Here is a 22286-nt window from a genome sequence, read left to right as displayed (position 1 = left end):
ATGTCTCTGGGACTATCCCATTTCTCAGACTGTTATGTTCATTATATTCCACAAATGAGTGAGATCATAGGATACTTGTCTTTGTCTGTTTGGCTTGTTTCACTTAGGATAATACTTTCCAGTCCCTCCATGTCCTCTCAAAAGATAAGAAATCTTTCTTTCTTACAGCTGCATAGTACTCCATTGTGTATATGTACCACAACTTTTTTATCCATTCGTCTACTGATGGACATTCGGGCTGTTTCCAGATGTTAGCTATTGTAAATAGTGCTGCTACAAACACAGGGGTACGTATATTCTTTCTGATAGGTGTTTCAGGCTGCTTAGGGTATATTCCCAGAAGTGGGAGCACTGGGTCAAATGGAAGTTCAATTTTTAATTTTTTGAGGTAACACCATATTGTTTTCCATAGTGGCTGCACCAGTCTGCATTCCCACCAGCACTGTACTAGAGTCCCCTTTTCTCCACACCCTCGCCAACACTTGTAGTTTGATGATTTGTTGATGGCGGCCATTCTGACAGGTATGAGGTGATACCTCATTGTTGTTGTAATTCGCATCTCTCTGATGATTAGTGATGTTGAGCATTTCTTCATATGTCTCTTGGCCATTTGTATGTCCTATATGGAGAGGTGTCTATTTAGTTACTCTGCCCATTTTTTAATTGGGTTCTTTGTCTCCCTTTTGTTGAGTTGTATGAGCACTCTATATATGTTGGAGATTAACCCCTTATCTGATGTGTCATTGGCAATTATGCTCTCTCATACAGTGGGTAGCCTTTCCGTTTTGATGATTGTATCTTTTACTGTGCAGAAGCTTTTGAGTTTGATGTCGTCCCTGTGCTCATTTTTTCCTTTGTTTTTGTTGCCTTAGGTGATGTATCAGTGAAAATTCTGCTGTGTATGATGTCTGAAATTTTGTTGCCTACAGTTTCTTCTAGGATTTTTATGGATTCATGAGTCACATTTAAGTCTTTTATCCATTTTGAGTTGAGTCTTGTGTATGGTGTAAGTTGATGGTCTGGTTTCATTTTTCTGCATGTAGCTGTCCAATTTTCCCAACACCATTTATTTATTTTTTATCATCCTCACCCGAGGACATTTTTCCATTTTTTGTTCAGGTAGAGTGGGAGAAAGAGAGAGGAACAGAGAGAGAGAGAGAGAGAAACATCGACGTGAAAGGGACACATCGAGTGGTTGCCACCCTGACAACCAACCAGGACTGGGGACAAACTGCAACCGAGGTATGTGCCCTTAGCGGGAACCGAACCTGGGCTGCAGGCTGATGCTCTAACCGCTGAGCCAAACCGGCCAGGGCCCAACACCATTTATTAAAGAGAATTTCTTACTCTAGTGTATGCTCTTGCCACCTTTGTCAAAAATTAATTGAGCATATTGCCTTGGATCCTTTTCTGGGTTCTCTGTTCTGTTCCACTGGTCTATCTGCCCTTTCTTGTGCCAGTACCAGGCTGTTTTGATTACAGTGGCTTTGTAATATAACCTGAAATCTGGTAATGTGATCCCTCCAGCTTTGTTCTTCTTTTTCAAAATTACTGTGGCTATCCGAGTTCTTTTTGCGTTCCATATGAACTTTTGAAGTATTTGTTCTAGTTCTGTGAAGTATGTCGTTGGTATTTTGATGGAGATTGCATTGAATTTATAGATTGCTTTGGGTAGTATAGACATTTTAATGATGTTAATTCTTCCAATCTATGAACAGGGTATGTGGTTTTACTGTTTTATATCTTTCTCTATTTCTTTTTTCAACAACCTGTAGTTTTCTGAGAATAGGTCCTTTATTTCTTTGGTTACGTTTATTCCTAGGTATGTTGATTTTTTTGCCGCAATGGTAACTGGGATTGTTTTCTTAGTTTCTCTTTCTGTGAGTTCATCATTGGTGTATAAGAATGCCATTGATTTCTTGACGTTAATTTTGTATCCTGCTACTTTGCCAAATTCATTTATTAAGTCTAGTAAATTTTTGATGGAGTCTTTGGGGTTTTCTAGGTATAGTATCATGTCATCTGTGAATAATGACAGTTTCACTTCCTTCTTTCCAATTTGGATCCCTTTTATCTTTTCTTCCTGTCTGATTGCTGTTGCTAAGACTTCCAGTACTATGTTAAATAAGAGTGGCGAAAGTGGGCATCCTTGCCTTGTTCCTGTTCTTAAGGAAAATGCTTTTAGTTTTTGCCCATTGAGTATGATGTTGGCTGTAGGTCTTTCATATATGGCCTTTACTATGTTGAGACATGATCCCTCCATTCCCACATTGCTGATGGTTTTTATCAGAAATGGATGCTGGATTTTGTTGAAGGCTTTTTTGGCATCTATTGATATGATCATGTGGTTTGTATTCTTCATTTTATTTATGTGGTGTATCACGTTTATTGATTTGCGAATATTGTACCAGTCTTGCATCCCTGGGATGAATCCCACTTGGTCATGGTGGATAATTTTTTTGGTGTATTGCTGGAGCCGATTTGCTAGTATTTTGTTCCGGATTTTGGCGTCTATGTTCATCAAGGATATTGGCCTGTAGTTTTCTTTCTTTGTAGTGTCTTTTTCTGGTTTTGGAATTAGAATTAGGTTGGCTTCATAAAATGAGTTTGGAAGTCTTCCTTCTTGAATTTTTTGAAATAGTTTGAGGAGAATGGGTGTTAGTTCTTCTTTGAATGTTCAGTAAATCTCCCCCGTGAAGCCATCCGGACCTGGGCTTTTGTTTGGTGGGAGAGTCTTGATTACATCTTCAATTTCTTCTGTTGTTATTGTTCTGTTCAAGATTTCTATCTCTTCCTGGTTCAGTTTTGGGAGACTATGTGTTTCTAGAAATTTGTCCATTTCACTTAAATTGTTGCCATAAAATTGTTTATAGTAATTTTTAACTTTTTATTTTTTTTATTTCTGTGGTGTCAGTTGTTCCTTCTCCTCTTTCATTTCTGATTTTGTGCAATTGGGTTCTCTTTGTTTCTTGGTGAGTCTAGCTAAGGGTCCATCAATCTTGTTTATCTTTTCGAAAAACCAGTTCTTTGTTTCATTGATCCTTTGAATTGCTTTTTTGGACTCTATGTCATTTATTTCTGCTCTGATCTTTACTATTTCCTTCCTTTTAATTGCTCTGGGGGTTTTCTTCTTGTTTGCTCTCTAGTGTTTTAAGTTGTGAGGTTAGATAGTCTATTAGAGATTTTTTTGTTTCTTGAGGTAGGCCTGTAGTGCTATGATCTTCCCTCTCAGAACTGCTTTCGCTGTATCCCATAGATTTTGTGTTGTTGTGTGTTCATTTTCATTGGTTTCCAGGAAGTTTTTAATTTCCTTCCTGATCTTTTTGGTAACCCATTTATTGTTTAATAACATGCTATTTAGCTTCCATGTGTTGAAATGTCTTTGCATGTTCTTGTTGGAATTGATTTCTAGTTTCATGCCATTGTGATCTGAGAAGATGCTTGATATGATTTCAATCTTCTTGAACTTGTAGAGATTAGTTTGTGTCCTATCATGTGATCTATCTTTGAGAATGTCCCATGTGCACTTGAGAAGAATGTGAATTCTGTAGTTTTGGGGTGTAATTCTCTGTAGATATCTATTAAATCCATTTGGTCTAGTGCTTCATTTAGAGTCTCTGTTTCCTTGCTAATTTTTTGTCTAGAGGATCTATCCAGTGATGTCAGTGGGGTGTTGAAATCCCCTGCTATGATTGTATTGCTATCTATTTCTTCTTTGAAGTCCCCCAGAAGATTTTAAATATATTTTGGTGCTCCTATATTGCGTGCATATATGTTTATCAAGGTTATAGCTTCCTGTTGGTTAGATCTTTTCAATATTATGTAGTGGTCTTCTTTGTCTCTAGTTGTGGCCTTCATTTTGAAATCTATTTTATCAGATATGAGTATTGCTACCCCAGCTTTTTTTTGCTTTCCAATTGCTTGGAAGATTTTTTTTCATCCCTTCACTTTCATCCTATGTGAGTCTTTTGTTGTGAGGTGGGTCTCTTGTAAACAACATATAGATGAGTCATGCTTTCTTATCCAATCAGCTACTCTGTGTCTTTTCATTGGATCATTTAATCCATTTACATTTAAGGTGATTATTGAATATGTACTTATTTATTGCCATTTTTGTTTTTGTGGTTATAGTTTTCTTCCTATTTCTCCTGCTAATTACAGCAGTCCTTTTTTTTTTCTTGCAGTGCTGGTTTGGTGGTGCTAATGTATTCCCTTAGCCTTTTTTTGTCTGGGAAGCTCTTTATTTGACCTTCTATTTTGAATGATAGCCTTGCTGGGTAGAGTAGTCTTGGATTTAGATCGTTGTTTTTCATGACCTTGATTACGTCATGCCATTCCCTTCTGGCCTGTAGTGTTTCTTATGGGAATTCAGCTGAAAGCCTAATGGGGTTTCCTTTGCAGGTAATCTGTTGCTTCTCTCTTGCAGCTTTTAGGATTCTCTCTTCATCTTTAATTTTTGCCCTTTGATTACTATGTGTCTTGGTGTGGGCCTGTTTGGGTTCTTCTTACTGGGGCTCTCTGTGCTTCTTGAACTTGAATGCCTTCTTCCTTCACCAAATTAGGGAAGTTTTCTCTCACTATTTCTTCAAATATATTCTCTAACCCTTGCTCATTTTCTTCTTCTTCGGGGACTTCTATGATGCGAATGTTATTATGCTTCCCGTTGTCCCACAGTTCTCTTAAGCTGTTTCTCTGTTTTTTAATTATTTTTTTCTTAGTTTTTCTGATTGGTTGATTTTTTCTACCCTATCTTCTAATTCACTGATCCTGTCCTCAGCTTCCTCTACTCTGCTATTTAGACTTTCTAATGTGTTTTTTATTTCTGAAATGTCATTCTTCATTTCTTCTTGCTGGATTTTAATTTCCAACGGGTTGATTTCCAACCTTTCTATGTCTTTACTCATGGTGCTCATGTCATTACAAATGCTGTTGAACTTCCTCAAGATTTTGGCTCTGAATTCTAGTTCTGTTAACTTGCTTAACTGCACCTCATTTGTCTTCTCTTCGGTAGAGGTCTCATGTTCTTTCATTTGGCTTTTGTTTCTGTGTTTCACCATTTTGGCTATCACAGTCGGCTTTGGAGCCTGCCAAACTTTCCCTGTGGGTGTTGGTGTTCTGCTGTTTGTGGCTCCCTCTCCTGGGTTTGGATGAGGAAGGGAGGACCCAAGTTAAACACCACTGTCAAGTCTTACTTTCCTGGTTAGAGTTGTTAGCCCAGGAGTGGTACAGTTATTCTCCAGCTTTTTGCCTGGAGGCTATCAGTAGTGATTACCTGAAGAGCCTTGGCTTCTGAGTTAAATGAAAAACTCCCTCAGATGCTCAGAGTATGGGGATTTCCAAACGGTGGGGCAGATACTGGTTGTTAATGGGCCTCAATTTGCATTTCAATGGCCACCGGGTGGGGTTGAATCTCTGAGGAAGGGGTTGCAGCCTCTCCCCAGAGCCCTGGGAGGGAGTAAGATGACCGCAGACAGTCCTCTGTGGCCGCAACTTAGCAAAAGCTCTGAGCGCCCTCGAGATCCCGAGTGTCCCCACACAGTTCCTGTCCCGTCTGCCGGAACCCAAGGTTAGTGGTTGTGGCTATTTCATCCTCTGTCCTGGCTCGGCACTGTGGAGCCTCTTGGGAGTTTAACTAGAGGGCACTGCTCCCAGCTAAGGCTGTTGCTCACAGCCAAGGCTGCTGCTGTCTGTTGGCTCCCAGCTAAGGCCGCTGCCGACCGTGGGCTCCCATCCCCCCTCTCCCCTCTCAGCAAGCCTACCAGGATTGAGTCAGTCAGTGTCCCTGGTTATGTGGTCTTCTAAGCTGCTTTTCTGTTGCTTTTTCCTGACAATTTGTCTTTATTTTTGTTGTAATTTCAGTTTGATCCTGGGAGATGGTCTGTGTAGCTTCCATTCACTCCGCTGTCATTTTTTTTTTTTTTCTTTCTCTTGTTGACCTTTTTTGATAGGCTGATTTCACTTAGCTTGATGTCCTTAAAGTTATTCCAGGTTGTAGCATATGTCAAAATTTACTTTCTCTTTTTTGTTTTGTTAATCCTCACCCAAGGATATTCTTGCTATTGATTTTTGGAGAGGTGGGAGGGAGGGAGGGAGAGGGAGGGGAAGGGGGTGGAGAGAGAGAAAGAGAGAGAGAGAGAGAGAGAGAGAGAGAGAGAGAGAGAGAGGAGTGAGAGAGACACATCAATTGGTTGCCTTCTGGGGATGGAATCTGCCACCCATGTACATACCTTTGGGAATCAAACCTGCAACCCTTAGTTCTCGGGTTGATACTCTAATCACTGAGCCACATCAGCCAGAGCTGGATTTGCTTTCTTTTAAAAGCTGAATGCTATTCTGTTGTATTGATGTGTCAATTTTTTTGATCCATTTATATGTTGATGAACACTTGGGTTTTGGCTATTATGAATAATGGTAATATGAACATGAGTAGACATACATCTGTTTGAGTCCTGGTTTCCAACTATTTTGGGTTTTTACCCAGAAGTAGAATTACTAGCTCAGATAGTAACTCAGTTTTTAATGTTTCAGTGAGCCACCATGTTGTTTTTCATATTGGCAACCTGATTTTATATTTCCAGCAATAGTACACAGGGGTTTCTGGGTATTTTCACTTCCTGGATAGTGTCCTTTGAAGCACAAAAGTCATTAACTTCATGAAGTCTAAATTACCAAACTTTTCCTGTTATTGCCCTTTGTGTCATATCTAACACTATTTTGCTAAATTCAAGGTCAGGAATTTTCTCCCTGTGTTTTATCTAGGTTTGTTGTAGTTATGTCTGATGTTTAGGTGTTTGATCCTTTTGTGTAACTTGTAGTATGTGGTATGATGTGTATGGTACAGCTTGTTTCTTTTGCATGTGGTTGTCCAGTTGGTCCACCACCAATTTATGGAAAAATTTCGGAAACAGCCCTGGCCAGTTTGGCTCAGCGGTTAGAGCATTGCCCTGCAGTTCAGGGAGACCCGGGTTTGGTTCCCACTAAGGGCACGTACCTCGGTTGCAGTTTGTCCCCGGCCCTGGTTGGGTCGTGTGGGTGGCAACCGCTCGATGTGTCCCTTTCACATCAATGTTTCTCTCTCTACCTCCCACTGTATCTGAACAAAAAATGGAAAAATGTCCTCGGGTGAGGATAAAAAAAATAAATAAATAAAAATAAATTTGCCATCTTTAAAAAAAAATTAGAAAACAATATTCTTTTCCCATTTTTGGTACCCTTTTCAAATATCAGTTGACCACAGATGCAGCAATTTACTTCTCCAATATCAATCTGTTCTGCAGATCTGTATGTCTATCCTATGTCAGTACCGGACAATCTGGATTGCCTTTGGTTTGTACAAAGTTTTGAGGTCAAGAAATGTTAATCCTACTAATTTATTTTTCTTTCTCAAGAATGGTTTGGTGATTCTGGTTCATTTGCAATTCCACATAAATTTATGAAATAGCTTGCCAATTTCTATAATGAGTACAGCTGGGTTCATGATAGGTATTGCATTGAATCTCGATCATTTTGTGGAGTAGTGGCATTTCAAAAGTGTTTGTTAAGTCTTCTGATCCATAATATTGGGATGCATTCACATTTATTCATACATTTAGTAATTTCTTTTAACCATGTTTGGTAGCTTTCAGAGTATATGTTTTATGCCTTTTCTGGTTAAATTTATTTAAGCATTTTATTCCTTTTGATTCTATTGTAAATGCATTTCTTTCTTAATCTCATTATCAGATTGTTCATTATAAGTATATAGAAATACAATTGATTCATATATATATTTTAAATTATAAGAGAAAGTTTATTTAGAAAATTATAGAGGTAGTAAAAGTGATCTGTAGGAAAAATGGGCTACGGAAAGAAGTTACAGAGGACAAAAGAAGGGGCCTTAGAGATTAGTAGAGAAAGCAAAAGTTAAATAACTGAGGGGGGTGGGCAGGGAGAAGTGAGGAAGGAAAAGGCACAGGTGTGCTTCTGAGAGGAATAGAATGTCTATTAAAAAAAAAAACTATTAAAAAATAGATAAAAAAAAAAAAACCCTCACCCAAGCTCTGGCCGGTTTGGCTCAGTGGTTAGAGCATTGTCCTGCAGTCCCGAGAGACCCGGGTTCGGTTCCCTCTAAGGGCATGTACTTTGGTTGCAGTTTGTCCCCGGCCCTGGTTGGATGGTGCGGGCGGCAACCACTCGATGTGTCTCTTTTTTTTCTCCTTTTTAAGAATTTAATTAAGCCCTGGCCGGTTTGGCTCAGCGGTTAGAGCGTCGGCCTGCGGTCCTGAGAGACCCGGGTTCGGTTCCCGCTAAGGGCATGTACCTTGGTTGCAGTTTGTCCCCGGCCCTGGTTGGTCGTGCGGGTGGCAGCCACTCGATGTGTCCCTTCACGTCGATGTTTCTCACTCTCTCTCCCTTCCTCTCTCTCCCTCCCATTCTATCTGTACCAAAAATGGAAAAAATATCCTCGGGTGAGGATAAAAAATAAAAAAAAAAAATGTATTAAAGCCCTGGCCAGTTTGGCTCAGCGGTTAGAGCGTTGGCCTGCGGTCCGGAGAGACCCGGGTTCGGTTCCCGCTAAGGGCACGTACTTCGGTTGCAGTTTGTCCCCGGCCCTGGTTGGTCGTGCGGGTGGCAGCCACTCGATGTGTCCCTTCACATCGATGCTTCTCTCTCTCCCTTCCTCTCTCTCCCTCCCACTCTATCTGTACAAAAAGTGGAAAAATATCCTCGGGTGAGGATAAAAAAAGGAAAAAAAAAAAAAAAAAGAATTTAATTAAGTTATTTATTTTTGTTACAGATGTTTCTCCTTTTCCACCCACTGATTCCCCTTTCCCCATCCCTTCCCCATCCTTTCCCCATCCCTCCCTGCCCTGTCCCCAGCTTTGTTGTCCATGTCCATTGTTCATGCACACATGCATATAAGTTCTGTGGTTTATCTCTCCCCTACCACCCCCTCTTCTGGGGATTGTCAGTCTGTACCCCACTTCCACGTCTCTGGGACTACCCCATTCCTCAGACTGTTATGTTCATTATATTCCACAAATGAGTGAGATCATATGATACTTGTCTTTCTCTGTTTGGCTCATTTCACTTAGGATAATACTTTCCAGTCCCTCCATGTCCTCTCAAAGGATAAGAGATCTTTCTTTCTTATAGCTGCTTAGTACTCCATTGTGTATATGTACCACAGCTTTTTTATCTATTCCTCTATTGATGGACACTTGGGCTGTTTCCAGATCTTAGCTATTGTAAATAGTGCTGCTACGAACATGGGGGTACATATATTCTTTCTGATTGGTGTTTCAGGCTTCTTAGGGTATATTCCTAGAAGTGGGATCACTGGGTCAAATGGAAGTTCAATTTTTAATTTTTTGAGGTAACAGCATATTGTTTTCCATAGTGGCTACACCAGTCTGCATTCCCACCAGCAGTGTACTAGAGTCCCCTTTTCTTCACACCCTTGCCAGCACTTGTTTGATGATTTGTTGATGGCGGCCATTCTGACAGGTGTGAGGTGATACCTCATTGTTGTAATTTCCATCTCTCTGATGATTAGTGACATTGAGCATTTCTTCATATGTCTCTTGGCCATTTGTATGTCCTGTTTGGAGAGGTGTCTATTTAGTTCCTCTGCTCATTTTTTAATTGGGTTCTTTGTCTTCCTTTTGTTGAGTTGTATATATATTGAAAAGTAACCCCTTATCTGATAAATCATTGGCAGTTATGCTCTCCCATACAGTGAGTTGCCTTTCTATTTGATGATTGTTTCTTTTGCTGTGCAAGCTTTTGAGTTTGATGTAGTCCCATGTGTTCATTTTCTCCTCTGTTTCTGTTGCCTTAGGTGATGTATCAGTGAAAATTCTGCTGCGTATGATGGCTGAAATTTTGTTGCCTACAGTTTCTTCTAGGATTTTTATGGACTCATGAGTCACATTTAAGTCTTTTATCCATTTTGAGTTTATTCTTGTGTACGGTGTAAGTTGATGGCTAGTTTCATTTTTTCGCATGTAGCTGTGCTATTTTCCCAACACCATTTATTAAAGAGGCTGTCTTTACTCCACTGTATGTTCTTGCCACCTTTGTCAAATATTAATTGAGTATATTGCCTTGTGTCCATGTCTGGGTTCTCTGTTCTGTTCCATTGATCTATATGCCTGTTCTTGTGCCAGTACCAGGCTGTTTTGATTACAGTGGCTTTGTAGTAAAACCTGGAATTTGGTAATGTGATCCCTCCAACTTCGTTCTTCCTTTTCAAGATTACTGTGGCTATTCAGGATCTTTGTTCGTTCCATATGAACTTTTGAAGTATTTTTTCTAGTTCTGTGAAGTATGTCGTTGGTATTTTGATGGGGATTGCATTGAATCTATAGATTGCTTTGGGTAGTATGGACATTTTAATGATGTTGATTTTTCCAATCCATGAACAAGGTATGTGATTCCACTTTTTTATATCTTCCCTTTTTTTTTTTTCAACGACCTGTAGTTTTCTGTAAATAGGTCCTTTATTTCTTTGGTTAAGTTTATTCCTAGGTATCCTAATTGATTTGCTGTGACAGTAAATGAGATTGTTCTTTTAGTTTCTCTTTCTCTGAGCATCATTGTTGTATAAGAATGCCATTGATTTCTTGACGTTAATTTTGTATCCTGCTAATTTGCCAAATTCATTTATTAAGTCTGGTAAATTTTTGATGGAGTCTTTGGGATTTTCTAGGTATAGTATCATGTCATCTGTGAATAATGACAGTTTTACTTCCTCCTTTCCAATTTGGATTCCTTTTATTTTTTCTTCCTGTCTAATTGCTGTTGCTAAGACTTCCAGTACTATGTTAAATAAGAGTGGCGAAAGTGGGCATCCTTGCCTTGTTCCTGTTCTTAAGGAAAATGCTTTTAGTTTTTGCCCATTGAGTATGATGTTGGCTGTAGGTCTTCCATATATGGCCTTTACTATGTTGAGACATGATCCCTCCATTCCCACATTGCTGATGGTTTTTATCAGAAATGGATGCTGGATTTTGTTGAAGGCTTTTTCGGCATCTATTGATATGATCATGTGGTTTGTATTCTTCATTTTATTTATGTGGTGTATCACGTTTATTGATTTGCGAATATTGTACCAGCCTTGCATCCCGGGGATGAATCCCACTTGGTCATGGTGGATAATTTTTTTTGGTGTATTGCTGGATCCGATTTGCTAGTATTTTGCTCAGGATTTTGGTGTTTATGTTCATCAGGGATATTGACCTGTAGTTTTCTTTATTTGTAATGTCCTTTTCTGGTTTTGGAATTAGAATTATGCTGGCCTCATAAAACGAGTTTGAAAGTCTTCCTTCTTGAATTTTTTGAAATAGTTTGAGGAGAATGGTATTAGTTCTTTTTTGAATGTTCAGTAAAACTCCCCTGGGAAGCCATCCTGGCCTGGGCTTTTGTTTGGTGGGAGAGTCTTGATTACATCTTCAATTTCTTCTGTTTTTATTGTTCTGTTCAAGATTTCTATCTCTTCCTGGTTCAGTTTTGGGAGACTCTGTGTTTCTAGAAATTTGTCCATTTCGCTTAGATTGTCGCATTTGTTGCCATACAATTGTTTATAGTAGTTTTTAACGTTCTTTTTATTTCTGTGGTGTCAGTTGTTACTTCTCCACTTTCATTTCTGATTTTGTTTATCTGGGTTCTCTATCTTTGTTTCTTGGTGTGTCTAGCTAAGGGTCCATCAGTCTTGTTTATCTTTTTGAAAAACCAGCTCTTTGTTTCATTGATCCTTTGTATTATTATTATTTTTTGTCTCTATGTTATTTATTTCTGCTCTGATATTTACTATTTCCTTCCTTCCACTTGCTCTGGGGTTTTGTTTTTGTTTGCTTTCTAATTCTTTAAGTTGTGAGGTTAGATAGTCTATTAGAAATTTTTCTTGTTTCTTGGGGTAGGCCTCTAATGCTATGAACTTTTTTCTCAGAACTATTTTTGCTGCATCCCATAGATTTTTTTGTTGTTTTGTGTTCATTTTTATTGTTTTCCAGGAAGTTTTTAATTTCTTCCTTGATCTCCTTGGTAACCCATTCATTGTTTAATAACATGCTATTTAGCCTTCATGTGTTCAAATGTGTTTGCTGCAATGGATTTCTAGTTTCATGCCATTGTGATCTGAGAAGATGCTTGATATGACTTCAGTCTTCTTGATCTTGTAGAGATTAGTTTGTGTCCTATCATGTGGTCTATCTTTGAGAATGTCCCATGTGCACTTGAGAAGAATGTGAATTCTGTAGTTTTGGGGTGTAATTCTCTGTAGATAGCTATTAAATCCATTTGATCTAGCACTTCATTTAGAGTCTCTGTTTCTGTGCTATTTTTTTGTCTAGAGGATCTATCCAGTGATGTCAGTGGGGTGTTGAAGTCCCCTGCTATGATTGTATTGCTATCAATTTCTCCTTTGAAGTCCTCCCGAAGATTTTAAATATATTTTGGTGCTCCTATATTGGGTGCATATATGTTTATCAAGGTTATGTCTTCCTGTTGGATAGATCCTTTCAATATTATGTAGTGGCCTTCTTTGTCTCTAGTTATGACCTTCATTTTGAAATCTATTTTATCAGATATGAGTATTGCTACTCCAACTTTTTTTCCCTTTCCGTTTGCTTGGAAGATTTTTTTCCATCCCTTCACTTTCATCCTATGTGAGTCTTTTGTTGTGAGGTGGGTCTCTTGTAAACAACTTATAGATGTGATGCTTTCTTATCCAATCAGCTACTTGTGCCTTTATATTGGAGCATTAAGTCCATTTACATTTAAGTTGATTGTTGATATGTACTTATTTATTGCCATATTTGTTTAGTTTGGTTATATTTTTCTTCCTATTTCTTCTACTAATTACAGCAGTCCTTTTAAAATTTCTTGCAGTACTGGTTTGGTGTTAATGTATTCCCTTAGCCTTTTTTTTTTTTTTTTGGTCTAGGAAGCTCTTTATTTGACCTTCTATTTTGAATGACAGCCTTGCTGGGTCGAGTAGGCTTGAATTCAGATCCATGTTTTTCATGACCTTAATTACTTCATGCCATTCCCTTCTGGCCTGTAGTGTTTCTGTTGAGAAGTCAGCTGATAGCCTTATGGGGGTTCCTTTGTAAGTAAACTGTTACTTATCTTTTGCTGCTTTTAGGATTTTTTTCTTTGTCTTTAATTTTTGGCTTTTTTTTTTTTTTTTTTTTTTTTTTTTTTTTCCTCACCCGAGGACAGTTTTCCATTTTTTGTTCAGGTAGAGTGGGAGGGAGAGAGAGGAACAGAGAGAGAGAGAGAGAAACATTGATGTGAAAGGAACACATCGAGTGGCTGCCACCCGCACAACCGACCAGGGCCGGGGACAAACTGCATCCGAGGTACGCGCCCTTAGCGGGAACCGAACCCGGGTCTCTCAGGACCGCAGGCCGACGCTCTAACCGCTGAACCAAGCCGGCCAGGGCTTTAATTTTTGGCATTTTAATTGCCATGTGTCCTGGAGGTTTAAGTCTGTTGAAAGAGAAGCAAAAGGAAGGAAGAAACCAGGGGAGTGCAGGAGGATGCTCTGCTGGTGGCGGGAGGAAGACTGCACTGCTAAACTTTGAAGGATTTCAGGCTGGTGTAAAGTAACCAAGTGAAGGGGAAATAAACTTTTTCTTTGTTGGCAAACCCCTTGTCAGCATGAGAATGGGCTCTGCGAATTTGTAGCAAGAGAGTTGGATAAGACCAAGGAGGAGGATCTTAGAAAAATTACAAATCTGGTGGTCAGCATTTCGCATTCCTGCTGTCGCGTAACAGACCACAGTGTCTTGGCAGCGTCTGTACCCATGACTCTGGGAGGTTAGGGCAACTCTGAATCCTCTTTTCCCCCCGCCCCTCTCGACTGAGACATTTGGATTCAAAGACTGGGAACCTGAAAAGCCATCTATGGGCCTCTGCATCTGGAAAGGTCTCTTCTGTCCTATGATTCTCCCCTCAGTGTAATAGTTCTGGGGGATAGCGAAGGAAGAAAAGGGAGAGAAAAGGGAGAAAAATGGGGGCTCCTCTGGCTTTGACAATGAAGTCTTTCTTGTCTTATATCTTTTTTTTAAATCCTCACCCGAGGATATTTTTCTATTTATCTTCAGATAGAGTGGGAGGGAGGGAGAGAGGGAGAGAGGAAGAGAGAGGGGGAGAGAGGGAGAGAGATGGAGAGAGAGAGAAACATCGACGTGAGAGAGACACATCGACTGGTCATCTCCTGCATGACCCTGACCAGGGCTAGGGACGAACCACAACTGAGGTTCGTGCCCTTGACCAGAATTGAACCCGTGACTCATTGGTCCACAGGCTGATGCTCTCCCCCCAAGCCACACCAGCCAGGGCTCTTAATATCTTGAAAACAGGCCATGCTTTGTAGCTCTCATCCTGTGGTGTTCCAGATTTATTTTTTATAACAGATACTTTTGTGGCGTATGCTTACAAATGTATCTCCTCCTTTATTATCTCCTTGTTTAGGGAGGGCCCTTCTTTGAATGTGCTCTACCTTTAGTAAGTAATTTAAGAGACATAGACCCTTGGTCTGGCTAAACATTAGCAAACAGTGTAATTAAAGGGACGTGTTTAATTGGGAAATTGACCCAGAGCCCAATTTAGCATCATCATCTAGGCCAGATAGGGCCAGGCTGACGTCAGCAGGAGTCTGGCTGTCTCAGGAGTTGGGGACAGAGCTTGCTTGCTTAAGATGTTTCCTGGGAAATGGAATTAAGCCTAATGATTTCCAATGGAAGGGGCTGCTAATTGGGGAGGCAGTGCTACTTAATTGGGACACCTGCAGATAATTAGAGGCTCCCTCCCAATGGCCTTCTCTGTACTCATGACTCTGGGAGGTTAAGACGATGTGGAGAATGTAGGCGTTCTCAGCCCAGGACTATGTCTGTCCCTTGACCCTCTGTTCAAGGCCACTCAGCTAGGCCACCTTTCCACTTGTAGGCAAACAGCGCTTTGAATGAGGCCTTCCCTGGACCTTAGGAACTTGGGTGAGTCTAGGTGTCTGGAGCTGAACTTCCGCCAGGGAGTCTGGTAAGCTCCCTGGAAATGGGAGAAAAAGGCACTGAGGTAACATTGAAGTGCCCTGTGTTTTGATTTTGACACCCTGACCCCAGAGACCTCTGTGTCACATGACTCTGGCCAAATGGGACTTACGGTGTCACCTTCTGCAGAGATGGGCAGGCCCAGCCCCATGTGGGAAGGAAACCCTTGTGAGAAATACTCTGGAGTAGGAGTTGGATAAACTGATTTCGGGCACTCACCTCTATTAGGGCTCAGTTTTTCTCAACTGTAAAATGGGAATGATTCTACCTAATTACGAAATGATCCTTTCGTTCTACGTGCTGGGTAAGAGACTGAAGAAGGATGGAATTTTAATCTGTGTTCCAAGGATCTCAAGGCTACCAGGGTAGACAAATCTGTAAACCAGCACTTGCAAGTTCAGTGTTTAGGTCCTACTGGACAGTGGAGGGGGAGATCAGTTATCAGAGAGGATCAGAGAAGGCTTCAAAGGGAGGGGACATTTAAGTTAGTGTTTTGGGAGAATTAGGAGTGGATAAGGCTGGGGGAGAAAGCATCCCAGGCAGAGAAACGGCAACGCAAAGGCACGGGCGTGAAACCCTGTGGCACGTTCCAGGTTGTCCATTTCTGTTCTGTGGGAAGGTCATGCATGGTGGGGAAAGAGAGGAGGAGGGGGTACAAGGCAGTGGAGGTCACAGGAGATGCATGATAGAAGGCCATGTTGTCACTTTGGGAACCTTGGTTGGACTTTCTCTAATAGGCAGTGGGTGGTTGTTGAAGAGTTCAGTGTAGTAGTGACAGAGCCATACCTGAGTTCGAGACAAGTCCCTCTGATAGCAGGATGGTACCAGTCTGGGAGCTGATTGGAAGGGAAAGGCCGGAGGCAGGGAGATTGCTGCCATAGTCCAGGAGACAAACGGCAAGTCCCTAAATTCAGGCGAAGGCGGTAGGGAGTGAGAAGAGGGAACGGTTTGAGTTTATATCATGAATTTCTTTGTTTGTTGGTGTTTATATTTTTCAAGTGTCTCAGAACTCTGCAGTCACAATCCTCGTTATAGCCCTTGCTTTCTCCAGCCAAAGGCCCTAGTCCACACTTCTTCACCTGCTCTGACGTCTGCAAAGAGAAACTCCTGGGACTGGACTCCTTACCCAGTGTCCTCACAGAGGAGTGAGATGGGACAAGAATGTGGGGCCTCTGGCTTACCCAGGGGCTTAGGAAAGAGAGTGCTGAGAACAGGCAGGCATCCAGTTTAGTGCTGGCATTTCTGCAGGTTTGGACAAACCTGATTGAAAGCAGCCCAGATGGGGAGGCTCAAAGGTGAGCTGGGGCCGTGGGTGACTGCGGCTTTCAGTGTGGCCGTCATCTTACGTTCTCTCCTTTAATAGCTGCAGTTTGGGTGGTAGCACAGTATTCATGCCTCAAGGGATAAGGTAGGGATCCATTTCCAATTTTTTTGAAAAGCGGTTCTTAAGGGTTCGTCACCTTAAAGGCTCAGTCTGTTGGTGTGAATACAGACTCTTGGGACTAAAGCTATTACCTTCTTTGCCTCATCAAAAAGCATCTTCAGCCCTGGCTGGTTTGGCTCAGTGGTTAGAGAGTTGGCCCTCAGACCAAAGAGTCTCGGGTTCGATTCTGGTCAAGAGCACGTACCTTGGTTGTGGTTCAGTTTCTGGCCCTGGTCAGGGTCTGGCGGGAGGCAACCAGTTGATGTCTGTCTCTCTCTCTCTCTCTCTCTCTCTCTTTCTCTCTCTCTCTCTCTCTCCCCTCCCAACCCCACTCTATCTGAAGATAAATGATAAAATATCCTTGGGTGAGGATTAAAAACAAAAAGCATCTTCAGTGTTGAAGGTTTTTGAAGTGTTCAGTGATGATCCCCTCTGTACAGTGCTTCTGTGAATAGCCCATGTGCAGGGTGTGAGTTAGTGGGGATGAAGTAAGCTAGATGGGGAACGTCTTGCTTTTTATCTGGACAAGCAGAGATCCATCTCTCCTCCTCTTCACTGTTGCAGCACTATCTGGACCACTCTTAGCAGCGAGTACCTTAGACTGAGATTGAAATACGTGTGTGCCCATGTGAAAAGTATTGCTTGATACATTAAAAAAATTTTTTTTTCTTTATTGATTTTAGAGAGAGAGGAAGTGGGAGGGAGAGAGAGATAGAAACATCGATGAGAGAGAACATGGATTGGCCACCTCCTACGTGCTCCCACTGGGGATTGGGTCTACAACCTGGGCATGTGCCCTGACAGGGAATGGAACCGGTGACCTCTTGGTGCATGGGTCAACACTCAACCACTGAGCCACACTGACCAGGCACTTGATATATATTAAGAATTCTCATTGCAAGGTGAACTTCAGGTCCTTTCAACTTGTTTTGTTTCCTTCTGAAGTCCTAAGTTAAAAGAACCCTATTAGAACAAAAGTCCTGTTTAGGGAACCTCAGGTTGACCTGCCCTTTCTATCCAACCTGTCGAGGTCAGGATCTTGGATTTACTGTGGCCTCCATGTGCCCAGGCAGAGTGAGCGCCCAGTAGTTCCTTAGGACATGCTGGACCATTTACCATGTGAGACTGATTTCACTCGTGGTGTGGAAGAGTTAGTCTTATTACCTCGGTATGTACTGGCCACATGAATGAATGAATTTACTTTATTCTAGGAAAGTGTTTCCCATGAGGGAAAAGCAGGGACTGTGCTGTAAGGTTTTCCCCAAACCATAGAAAGAGCAGTCCTGCATTAGTAAGTGACTCCCCATTGTGCTCGGGAGGAACTCCAGCTCCTTTTCTGTGGCCTGCCCAGTCTGACACGACCCAGCCTCTGTGCACCTCCTGGACTAACCCTGCTCTGCTGTCCCCTTTGCTAACCCTGTGTCAGCTGCTCTAACCACTTGTCACAGTCCCACCCCAGGGACAAGAACAGTTTGTGCTTCTGCCTGGGGTGCTCTGTTCCTCCAGGTCCAGCTAATTCTCACTAATCCTTCTGTTGGCCATAGGGAGGTCTTCTCTGACCCCAAATCTAAATCGGGCTCCCTCTCTCCACTCTTCATGCCCTACACTCTCACTTAAAGCCTTTATTAAGATTCCTTGGGACATATCTGCATGTGAGATTATCGGCGTAGTGGGTCTCTCTGTCCTGACGCTAAACTCCTGAGCAAGGACCTCACATTCTCTACTAAATTCTAGTGCCCAGCATAGTGCCTGGTACATGGCTGGTGCTTAACAAATATCTTTTGAGGAAACGATTCATGTTGACTTTTAGTTCGTGTGTCAGCCAAGGTGGGCAGAGCTGGGAAGATTTAACCGTAGTGCTGGCCCATCCCAGACACATCGATGGCCACAGTGCTTCTAGAACTTTCCCATATCTCCCTGTAGGGCCATCAGAGTGGGGCACAGAGTCTCATGCCAGGGCTTCGATACCTTTGACTCGACAGCAGTCTGCGTTTGCATCGCCTATCCTCTGAGTCTTGAAAGTGCCCTTGGTGTTTTCTCTGTTCCTGTAGGGTGGAGTGGTCTGGTGGGCTGGGAGCCAGGGCGGGAAGGGAGGAGGAGGAAATTGTTGGCCAGATTGGAGGCTGGCAGAGCACTTTTCTTAACAGGATGTCTGTTGATGAAATACCTAGTGCCAGTGGTGAGAGGTTATTAATCTCAGTTAAACCTGATTAGGAAGAGATTGGATTTGGGCCGAGACTGTCCAAGTCAAGCCTGGCCCACTCGGCAGTGTACTCAGCGGCCTGCTTGTTTCACACAGGCTGGCATCTGCCCGGGACAGAGAGAGCCTCTAGCACCCGAGAAGGGAGGGTTTGGTGCCATGAATATCCAGGCACCCCCACCCTGGGGACTTCACAGATTGTAAGGGCTTAATGGCTGCTGGCTTCTTGGGAAGATGTGACATTCACTATGGGGGGATTATTAATTGTCACAGTTATGGGAATATTACCTTGAAAAAAAGTCACTTTCATCTTCTTTCTAGTGAGATTGCGCTGGGAGAGGACTGGTACTGAGTGTGGAGCCAGGGGAGCCAGCCGGCAGGGGCTTCCTGGCTCATGCTGAGGGCCAGGTGGATGCTTCAATAGACGGGAGTATTCACCTGGCCGGCGGGCTGCTCAGGGCTCCAGCTGTTGAAAATCACAGCTCAGCCTGTTATTATCTTAGGGAAGATGAATGGGGTCATTAGCATGTGGGCCAACCATGAAATTATTAGTGCAGCCTGGACTAGAACTGCCGAAGCCTGGATCAAACCAGGGCCTCTCCGTCCATGGGATGATGCTCAATCCATTAAGCCACACTGGTCAGGCAATAATACAATTCTTTAAACCTTTTACCATTTAAACATAAGTTTAAATAATATGTAATGTTTCATGTGTATTATTTTACTTTTATTTATTTATTATTTTTTTAAAAATCCTCACCTGAGGATGTGTTTATTGATTTTAGAGAGAGAGGAAGGGAGAGCGAGAGAGAGAGAAACATCAATGAGCAAAAGAATCACTGATCGGTTGCCTCCTGTATATGCTCTGAACAGGGATCAGTTCTACAACCCTGACCAGGAATCAAACCTGTAATCTTTTGATGTAAGGGACGATGCTCTAATCAGCTGAGCCACTTAGCCAGGGTTCATATGTGTCATTTTATTTTATTTATTTATTTGTTTTTATTTTATTTTTGTTACAGATGTTTCTCTTCTTTTACCCCATTGACACTCTCCTCCCCATCCCCCCTCCCATCCCCAGCTTTGTTTTCCATGTCCATAGGTTATGTGTACATGCATATAAGTTCTGTGGTTTATCTCTTTCCTCCCCCCTACCCCTCTTCTTCTGGGGATTGTCAGTCTGTACCCTACTTCCCTGTTTCTGGGTCTACCCTATTCCTCAGACTGTTATGTTCATTATATTCTACAAATAAGTGAGATCATGTGGTATTTGTCTTTTTCTGCTTGGCTTGTTTCACTTAGGTTAATACTCTCCAGGTCCATCTATGTCGTCTCAAAGGATAAGAGATCTTTCTTTCTTACAGCTGCATAGTACTCCATTGTGTATATGTACCACAGCTTTTTTATCCATTCGTCTACTGATGGACACTTGGTCTGTTTCCAGATCTTAGCTATTGTACATAGTGCTGCTATAAACATGGGGGTACATATATTCTTTCTGATTGGTGTTTCAGGCTTCTTAGGGTATATTCCTAGAAGTGGGATCACTGGGTCAAATGGCAGTTCAATTTTTAATTTTTTGAGGTAACAGCATATTGTTTTCCATAGTGGCTACACCAGTCTGCATTCCCACCAGCAGTGTACTAGAGTCCCCTTTTCTCCACACCCTTGCCAACACTTGTTTGAATGTGTGTCATTTTAAAAAATAAAATTTATGCCCTGGCCGGTTTGGCTCAGCAGTAAGAGCTTCGGCCTGCGGTCCAGAGAGACCTGGGTTTGGTTCTCGCTAAGGGCACGTACCTCGGTTGCAGTTTGTCCCCGGCCCTGTTGGGTCGTGCGGGTGGCACTACTCCATGTGTCCCTTTCACATCAATGTTTCTCTCTCTCTCTTCCTCTCTCTCCCTCCCACTCTGTCTGAACAGAGAAAAAAAACAAAACAAAAAAGGAAAATGTCCTCAGGTGAAGATAAAAAATAAATAAATGAATAAATAAAAAAAATTTACACCCTGGCCGGTTTGGCTTAGCGGTTGGAGCGTCGGCCTGCGGTCCAGAGAGACCCGGGTGGGTTCAGTTCCTGCCAAGGGAGCATACCTCGGTTGTAGTTTGTCCCTGGCCCTGGTTGGGTCGTCGGGTGGCAGCCACTAGATGTGTCCCTTTCACATCGATGTTTCTCTCTCTCTCTTCCTCCCACTCTATCTGAACAAAAAATGGAAAAAATGTCCTCGGGTAAGGATTAAAAAAAAAAAAATTAAAATAAAATAAAATAAAATTTACTTTTATCAAAGTAATACATATATTCTGTCATTCAATGTTCATAATGAAAAGTAGTAAACTTCCCACCCCTCATTCCTTTTCAGTGTTGTCCCCAGAGTAAATTACTTTTAATGCTTTTCATATTTCTTTGGGTATTTACTTCTATATTAACAAATAATATGTTAATACTGCAATTTCTTGATTTACTCATTTTGGATATTATTGAATTATTTAATTGGTGTATGGGTAGATTTAGAAGGCTTTCTTATACCTTCTACCCACCTTCCACACCCCCCATCACTGCCATGTTCCCATTCTTCCAGTATAATTATGTGATGTATTTTGGTTGAGTTAGAAATCTAGGGTTACATTACTATGATTATGTATATGTAATTTATTGATAAACCAAGTATAGTACTATGATTGTTTTTTGGGGGGGGACTTTATTTTGTTTTTCCTAGAGTTGACGTCTTTTTTTTTCTTTTTTACTTGTAGAGCTGTCTTCTTTTTTTTTAATCCTTACCCGAGGACATTTTTTTCATATTTTGTTCACATAGAGTGGGAGGGAGAGAGAGAGAGACAGAAACAGCTACCTGAAAGTGACACATCGAGTGGTTGCCACCTGTACAACCCAACCAGGGCCGGGGACAAACTGCAACAGAGGTACATGCCCTTAGCGGAAACCGAACCCGGGTCTCTCAGGACTGCAGGCCAACGCTCTAACCGCTGAGCTAAACTGGCCAGGGCTAGAGCTGTCTTTTTATATAAACTCAATTTCTTTTTTATTAGTAATTTTTACACTTCTATCAAATTTTTTTTCCTAAATAATCACACACAGTCTATCAGTTCTGTGCTGTTGCATTCATCCTGGAGTCCTCCTCCTGGAAACTACCATCTCACTGATTTGGATTTGTACTGACTGTTCTCTAGACCTGTTGTACAGCATTGCCCAGGGATGCCATTGCTTTTCTGCTTCAGATTCCCTGCCTACGTTTTAAGTTATTTCAAGTCTGAAAATGAATTTGTTTATGCTCATATAAATGATAGTTTAGCTGGTTATAAAAATCTCAGGTTAAAAACTAATTTAAAAGCATTGCTCAATTATCTCTGCACCCATGTTCAATTTCTCCCTTTCTTTGATTTCTCTTTCCAGAAAAGAGGAAACTAGTGGGAAAAAAATCTGTTTTGGAGTAAATTCTTTATCTTTATTTTTCAAGTTTGCCATTAAATTTTTTATTTGGGCTACCTTATTTTTAATTTTAAAGTCTTTCTTCAACTCTGTTTCCATAAAAAATGAAAGAATCATATTTTGTTTCTTGAATGTATTATCTTATTTTTTAAATTAAAATTTGATAGTTCTTTTTCTTTATTAGCC

At 41.4% G+C, this 22286-nt stretch overlaps 1 protein-coding gene across 1 annotated transcript in view; it reads right to left on the bottom strand.

The window, feature by feature from the left end:
• Nucleotides 1-16376, bottom strand: part of LOC118643839 (zinc finger protein 709-like) — a 39572-nt gene extending 23196 nt beyond the window's left edge. The window contains exon 1 of the mRNA XM_036282205.1: nucleotides 16296-16376. Within this exon, the coding sequence (XP_036138098.1) occupies nucleotides 16296-16376 (81 nt within the window). The remainder of the gene's footprint in view (nucleotides 1-16295) is intronic.
• Nucleotides 16377-22286: the final 5910 nt, after the last annotated feature.

This window comes from Molossus molossus, unplaced genomic scaffold, assembly GCF_014108415.1.
Source record: "Molossus molossus isolate mMolMol1 unplaced genomic scaffold, mMolMol1.p scaffold_m16_p_4, whole genome shotgun sequence".
NCBI classification, from domain to species: domain Eukaryota; kingdom Metazoa; phylum Chordata; class Mammalia; order Chiroptera; family Molossidae; genus Molossus; species Molossus molossus.
This window is presented reverse-complemented; position numbering and strand designations above follow the sequence as displayed.